Here is an 8,052-nt window from a genome sequence, read left to right on the forward strand (position 1 = left end):
ACTGCTTAGCTCTCATAATCCACATAATTACTGTATTAGAGAGGCAACTGTGAAAACAATCCATTTGAATTCCTGAGGATGGAAATCACCCAGAAGTGTTTGGAAAAGCAGCAGGGATTGCTGAAATGCTGAGATTGGACACCTTTAGATTGGATATTAGGGAAAAATTCTTCCCTGTGAGGGTGGGGAGGCCTTGGAATGAAATTTGAGGGAAGCTGTGGCTGCTGCATCCCTGGAGGTGTCCAAGGCCAGGCTGGATGGGGTTTGGAGCAGCCTGGGACAGTGGAATGTGTCCTCTCCATGGCAGGAGATTTGGGACTGGATAGTCTTTAAATTTCCTTCCATCCCAAGCCATTCCATGATTCTGGAGCTTTGGATTTGGAGAGATGGTGATTGGATTTTTTTTTTTATCCAGCATTCCTAGAAAAACTTTGAACATTCCAAGGCAGGACAAGACAAATCGGCCTCGAGTGGCAGCAGGGAAAGTTTAGATTGGATATTGGGAAAAATTTCTTTGCAGAAAGGGTTGTCAGGCTCCAGATGTGTGATGGAGTCACAACCCTGGGAATGCTCAAGAAACCTGTGGATGTGGCACTTGAGGACAGGATTTAGTGGAGAAAATGGTGGTGGTGCTGGTTGTACTCTGAATGTGATGATCCTGACATCTTAGTGATTCTGTGATCCAAGAGTTCAAGGGAATAACCCTGAACAAAGCTCCTGTGATGGTGGAATAAGGAAGGGGGTGGGGATATCTCCAACACCACCTTGGATTCAGCTTTTCCCCATTCCCCAGCCAAAGGCTGTTTTGGGAGGCTGCCTGGCATAGCCACCAAAATGCTTTTCCTTCCCAGTTTTTGCAATTCCACGCCTAGACTTGCTCATCCCATGTTGGAGGAGGATTTCCTAGCACAGAACTGGCCTGAAGTGCAGGAAAATCCAGCAGGTGCCTGGGGCAGCAGGGTTGGGAATGGAAAAAAGTGTTTGAGAAGCAAAAAAAGTCAAGAGCTTGCAGCCACACTTGGAGAGGGTCAGCTCAGAGCAGAGGGGCTTCTCCTTCCATTCTTCCTCAGGATAATCAGCCTGAGAGATTCCTTTGGCCCAAACTTTTGGGTCCTGGTCCTGTTTTTTCCCAGTTCTCCATGCTTTTTCCAGTGAGTGAAGTATTGAAAATCAGATTTCCACTTCTAGACCAGACTGGACAAGGCTTGGAGCAATCAAGGTGTCCCTGCCCATGGAGGGGGTTTGGAATGAGATGATCCCTTCCAATCCCAGCCATTCCATGATTCTCCTCCTCTTGATAAACTCTGGACCCCACTGAAGGTGAAGACACAGAGGAGAAAAACCCACGAGGTTCAATCCCTTGGTGTTCACACCCACCAAGGTTTTTTTACCCAGGATTTCTTGAAACCACTCCAAAAAACAGGAGAGGCAACATCCCCAGGCTGCAAGACCAGACCTGGACACCAGGATTATTTCACACCCTGAGGCTTCCACATCCTGCTTGGACACAAAGCACCAGGCTCAACCAATCCCAGCCATTGTCCACCCTGCAAAAACGAATTTTCTTCTCCAAGGAACATGAAAAGAGATGACGGAGTAGCAAGAGGTGGGGCCTGCTTTGGAGCTCCTTCAATTCATTTACAGCTCAACAGGAGTGGTTTCCCCAGTGGATTTGGGTCTGGGGAGGGAATCAGTGCATGGCAAACCACCAGGAGTGTGACATCAGTGGAGAGTGGTCACAACCAGTGAGCAGACAACCAGAGCTGTGCAAGATGAAGGTGTTTCTGTCTCTTCTGTTGGCTGCTGTCACTTGCATGGATTTGGGTGAGTTCCTGCTCAGATTTATCCAGATTCCTTCAGGAGGTGCAGTGTGATGGGATAGGATGTGCCCTGTGTCTCTGACTTGAGGCAGTTTTCAGAAAAAAAAAATAAAATAATCTGTCTTTGGAATATTTCCATGTGTTCAGGGTGGTGATGGTGCCATTGGGATTGTCAGGTCAGGCTCTTCAGGAAGTTTCACAAATCAGAGTGTGATTAAACTGTGTCATTCCTTGAATGCAAATTCCCACTCTCACTTTTTCCATGTTTGATCTCAATCTCACTCTCTCTTTTTTTTTAACATTATTTTTAACTTTCTGTACATTTTTTGATACTTACCCTGGATGTCAGTTCCATGCAGCATGTGTGGGAGCTCTCCAAAAAATGTTACATGTGGCATTTATCCAATTTTAGCTGTTAGAAATGGGAAGGATGGGCTGGGACACTGCTGGTGGCTCAGGCATTCCAGGGCTGATGTTTTTCACAGAATTATGGAATGGTTTGGGTTAGGAGGGACCTTAAAGATCAAAGTGAGGCACTGGAATAAGTTATCCCAAAAAGATGTGGATGCTCATTCCTGGAAGTGTCCAAGACCAGGTTGGGCAGGGCATGGAGCAGTCTGGTCCAGTGGAAGGTGTCCCTGGCCATGGCAGGGGGTGGAATTCCATGATCATAAAGGTCTCTTCCAACCCAAACCATTCTCTGATTCCATTCCATGATTCCATGATCCTCCCTCCATCCTTTCTGTCTCTTGTTTCTTGGGCAAAAATGGAAGATCCCAAGCTGTGCTGGTGTTCTCCTGGATGGTAATTCACGAGCAGGATCAGTCCAGGATATGTCACTATTTATTGGGATGTTCTCAGATCCAGACAGTGCTGGGTCTGATTTTATCTTTGCCTGTCTATGGAGCCATGTTGGGATTTTTTAACTCCTATTTATTTCCTTCTTATGCAAGGACATTTTCAGTCCTCTCTCCTTGCTGAGCAGACTCTGCAGGGGAGAAACAGGTGGTGGCTTGTTTGGTTTTCTTTTCAGAGAGGAGCACAAACCCTGTGGGTTGCATTTGTCCAACATCACGAAATGTGAGACTAAGAAGGATGCTTCCTCCAAAGATGAATTTCACAACTGTCAGAAGTGGAATTAAGTGCAAACAAAGCACCAGGTCACGACGGGCTAAGCACGAGAATAAAGTTTGCTTTAGCAGGAGAATTGCTGTGTTTGTTTAGAAAAGGCTTTTTCTGGCTCATTAATTAGGATGGTGTCTGTTTTCACAGGGTGACTTGTTTGCCTCAGCCTGCTGACATCCCACTGGAGCTGTGCTGGGAGGAGCTGGACCATTTCTCCTTTTTAGAGAGGTTTTAATGAATTTCAGCAGGAATTTCACACAGACAGGGTGACAAGGGCTTCCCTGACCAAAGAGGGGCTGCTGGGGTGTGATGGCACCAAAGCACATCAGTGGGGTTGTAACACACACTTGGAGGGGTCTGGTGGGGTGGAAGAGAGGAGAGGACCCAGATCAGATGTTGAGTTCTTCAGAAAATCCCACAGAGAGCAAAATGCCCTGAAAAACTTGTCCAAAAATGGCTTTTTTTTTGGTGATAGGAAGCACCAAACACTGTTTTGATTTGATATCTTTAGCTTGGAGTGCTCTGTGTCACAACAATCTGGGTTCTTCAGTGCTCTTCTCCAAAGTTTGTGCATCTGTGAAGAATTTAGGCTCTGAAAGATTTGGGCTGTGGTTATTTAGTGGTTGTAGGAGCTGAGAAGCAGCTGCAGCTCTCAAGGGCTTTACAGGGATGAGGAATGTCCCTGAAGGAGAGAGGGACAAGGCAGGAGGAGCTGGCTCAGGATGGATTTGGAGTCTTGAGTAACAAATTTTGTGTCTGTGGTCTCTTTTTCTGTCACATGCAATCCATTCATGATGCTGCTGTCACCCTGGGAGGGTGGTGAGGTCCTGGAATAGGTTTTTCCAAAGAAGCTGTGGCTGTCCCATCCCTGGAAGTGTCCAAGGACAGGTTGGACAGGGTTTGGAACACCTGGAAGGTGTCCCTGCACATGGCAAGGGTCTGGAACTGGAAGATTTTAAGGTCCCCTCCAACCCAAACTGTTCCATGATTTAAAATAACCCCTCACACATTGTTCTCACAAACCCAGAATCTCAGCTCAAGGGGAAGGGTTGTGCTCAGTCTGTTCTTGGGATGGAGACAAATTCCTTCTGTCTGGGGCACCCTCCCAGCCTTTGGGAAGAGCTGGTAGCACCAGAGGAAATTCTCACAGCTGCAACTCACATCCAAGTCTGACTTTTTTTGGGGACAAACCTGACAAATTTCTGTGATAAAGTGGCTGAACTGGCAGACCTTCTGGTCCTGGTAGATTTTCTACCTGAACTTCAGGAAGGACTTTGATGCTCTCTCCTATAAGACCACGGAATCAGGGAATGGTTTGGGTTGGAAGGGAACTGCAGATCATCCAGTTCCACCCCCTGGGATGGGCAGGGAACACCTTCCACTATCCCAGGCTGCTCCAAGCCCTGTCCAGCCTGGCCTAGAACACTTCTGGGATGGAGGGTGTTTAGGAATCTTGTTCCCAGATCCTCATGGACAAGAGAGCCAGGATCCTTTCAGTGATTCCCAGTGCCAGGGCCAGGCAAAATGCACAAACTGAAACCCAGGAAAGATCAGAAGACACTTCATGACTGTGAGGCTGACTGAGCACTGGCAGAGATTTCCCAGGGAAGTTGCAGAATCTCCATCCTTGGAGAAATTAAAACCCCACCTGGGGACAGTCCTGGACAAGAGGCTTCAGGTGGTCCTGCTTGAGGACAGGGATTGGGCTGGTGGAGCTCCAGAGGCCCCTTCCTGTGATTCTGGGAGTTTGGGAGTCTGAGATCTCTTTCTGACACTCTACTAAAGTCAAGGAGAAACATAGATCCAGACAAGAGAGAAATAAACCAGCCCAAGCTCTGTCCTGTGCCACAGGATCTCCTGTGTGTGTGGCTCTGTCTTGTTTGACTCAAGGGGTCTGAACCCCACCTGAGGCTGTGCTTTCACCACCAGACCTCTGTGTTTCTCATTCCTACCAGTCCAAACACCTTCTATTCTTCCATTCCCATCCTCAGCGTGATTATTCTGGAAAATCCCTCCCAAGGGACACCTGGAGGGGCACAGACAGAACCCACACTGAGGCCATCCTCCTGTTTTCCCTCCTCACAGGACACTCCTTGAAGTGCTACACGTGCAGGGATTTGACCCCAGTTGACAAGTGCCAGGCAATTGAGAACTGCACAAAGGAGGAGACCATGTGCAAGACCACAATGTACTCCCTGGAGGATGGTGAGGACAATTCCTTCTTTAGCCATACTTTTGAACAGGGATTAGTGTTTTGACAATGCTGGTGTGGTTCTTCCTTCCACTCATATGTGGAAAAGAACTCTGGTGGGAGCTCGAGCTCCCATGTGTGAGGGAATATTCAGTGAATATGGTTAATTAATTAATTATGGTTAATTCAGCTCCTGATTAATGCTCAGAAATAAGATTTTAACTCTTTGCAAGGTCGTGTGGTGATAGAAAAACAGGAAATTGCTTTAAACCTAAAGAGGGTGAATTTAAATTGGGTATAAGGAAGAATAGGGTGGGGAGGCCCTGGTAGAGGTTTCCCAGAGAAGCTGTGGCTGCCCCATCCCTGGAAGTGTCCAAGGCCAGGCTGGATGGAGCTTGGAACAGTCTGTGATAATGGAAGCTGTCCCATGGCAGAGAGGCTGGAATTTGATGATCTTTAAATTCCTTTCCAACCCAAACCATTCATCCTACGACACCAACTCCCGCCCATCAGAAGACAAAAGAGAATGGCGACGCTCTGCCCTGTTTTTCCCCCACTCCTAACTGCTGCTGCTGTTTCCCTTTGCCACAGTTTACCCCCCCACGGGGGTCTCCACTGTCACCAAGATGTGTGCCTCCAGCTGTGAGCCCTCCAGCGTGGACAACATCGGGATGACGCGTCCCGTCACCTGCTGCTACTCTGACCTGTGCAACTTGGATGGAGCAGCAGCTCTGAGCACCAGCACGGTGCCACTTGGGATCCTGGCAAGTTCCCTCTGTGCCTTTTTCTGCACTAGACTGTGAAAGGATGACGGGAATCATTTATTCTGAAAATTCCATGGAGAAAATAACGCCCTCCCCACCACCCAGCTTTCCATGTGGATGCCCCATGAGCAACACTCAACAGATCCCAATTTAATTTTTTGTTTTTAAATATCCACACTTTTCCCACAACTAAAAGAGAAGCAAAACTCAGGAAGGCCCGTCTCAAATGTTTAATTGGTTTTTCAACAACTCCCACAAAATTTAACGTGGAGTTTCTTTGCTGTGCTGGTCTGGTTGGGTTTGAAGTAAAAAATTCAAATGTGTGAAGTATATTTAAGGGAAAAAAACCTTGAGAAGAGCCTTCCCACCTCCTCAGAGCAGGTTCTCTCCACCCCATCATCTTCTGCTGTTCTTCATAGATCTCCTTCTTTGTACCCAAAAAATTAAGGAGACATTTCTGTGTCCAAAACATGAGACAGGAGACTGAAATTCCCATGCCAATGATCTGTTCCAGGGAGGTTAAAATCTCATGTTCTCTGTACCCTTTTAGGAGAATAAAAAAAACGGTGTTAAAACGGTTGTAATCACATTTAATTTTCCTTTTTTTATATTTCCAAATTCCATTTTCAGTATTGTTGACAGAGTTGGGTTTTGGGGTCAGTCTCACAGCAAATGGATGAGACATTTCCCATTATCCCTCACTGGAAGTGACTTTCCATCAGCATTTCTTCCATCAACTCCCCTTGTACAAATCTGTCTTTACTGGGAATACTGAATTTCCCTGAATTTGGAGATCAGTGGAAAGACTTTCCCCTTGTTTTAATCCTCCAGCACATAATCTGTAATTCCTTGTGTGTTCCTCCAGGCTCCTACATTTTGATCATTTTGATAATTTTGATAATTTTGATAATTTTGATCATTTTGATCATTTTGATCATTTTGATCATTTTGATTTTGACTCTGGTTCTGCATTTTCCTATAATCCCCTTTCCAATTCCAGCAAAAATATCTGGCTCAGGAGCTTCGCTTAGGAACATTCTGAGGTTTCCTTTCCAACCTGAGCTTCCCATAAATCACGATCCCATTGGGACCACTGGAACACAAACACCATAATTTCTAGGAATTCTACGTGGAACATACACTGGGAAGAAATTCTTCCCTGGGAGGGTGTTGAGGGGCTGGAATTCCCAGAGAAGCTGTGGCTGCCCCATCCCTGGAAGTGTCCAAGATCAGGTTGGACATCGTTTGGAGCAGCCTGGGATAGTGGAAGGTGTCCCTGACCATAGGGAACAAGATAATTTTGAAGATCCCTTCCAAACCAAACCATTCCATGAAACTCTGAAATCTCCTTGCTGGGGATTTCTCCAGCTCTGCCAAAGTCACAGATCCTGCAGCCAAGTGGGTTGACCCAAGGAGAGAAAACTGGGAAATCCCAACGACTTCGTTTGGGGTAAAGCAGTGAAATTTCTCACTGTGCCCTTCAGCCCTGCACATTTACACTCTCTTGAACCACTGAGATTTTTTTTTTTTGAGGTCCACCCCCTCCAAAGCCCATCAGGCATGGCTGCTTGCCATGGTTTGTATCTCTTCTCACATAAAAATTAATTTATTAATTAATGCATTAGCTCTGTTCTACCTGGTGTGAAGCTGTCCTCAACTTCCTGCTTCTGGAAATGTCTCTGATTATTTATTTCCCCCTAACAGCCACAGAAGGAATTTTTTTTGGTTCATTTTTTCTGAAATTTAATTCCCTCCTCATCCAGTTGATCTCCAGGTCCATCTGTTTTTTCTAATCCTCCTCATTCCTGGGGGCTGTTCGAAGCTGTCCCTGAAGGTTTCCCTGCATTTGTTTAGGAATGAGTTTTTTGATGCTTTTTTTTTGTTCCTTTTTTTTTTTTTTTTTTTCTCCCCAAGCTCTCCCAAGCCTTTGGGTTTGCCTCTTGCCCTGTCATGGTGAATCTTTGGAAGAGTTTGGCTCAGTCTTTTCTAGACCTTTTTTGAAATGCTGGGAGAGGACAAGGATTCATGTTTCAGACAAAATGCAAGGAGAACTTCAGGGAGAGATGGATAACTTGCCCCAAAGCTGTCTGAGGAGTTCAGGCAGGGCTTTGCTTGGTCAGTGGGCACTGAATTTGGAGCAGACATCCACCCC

General features: G+C 46.3%; 1 protein-coding gene across 1 annotated transcript; it reads left to right on the forward strand.

The window, feature by feature from the left end:
- The first annotated feature begins 1,772 nt into the window (after nt 1-1,772).
- Nucleotides 1,773-5,939, forward strand: LOC130250013 (ly6/PLAUR domain-containing protein 2-like). The gene is made up of 3 exons (XM_056485281.1): nt 1,773-1,824; nt 5,031-5,150; nt 5,728-5,939. Exons 1-3 carry the CDS (start codon nt 1,773-1,775, stop codon nt 5,937-5,939), a joined length of 384 nt encoding a protein of 127 aa, XP_056341256.1.
- Nucleotides 5,940-8,052: the final 2,113 nt, after the last annotated feature.

The sequence above is a fragment of the Oenanthe melanoleuca genome, chromosome 2, assembly GCF_029582105.1.
Source record: "Oenanthe melanoleuca isolate GR-GAL-2019-014 chromosome 2, OMel1.0, whole genome shotgun sequence".
In the NCBI taxonomy this organism is placed as follows: Eukaryota; Metazoa; Chordata; class Aves; order Passeriformes; family Muscicapidae; genus Oenanthe; species Oenanthe melanoleuca.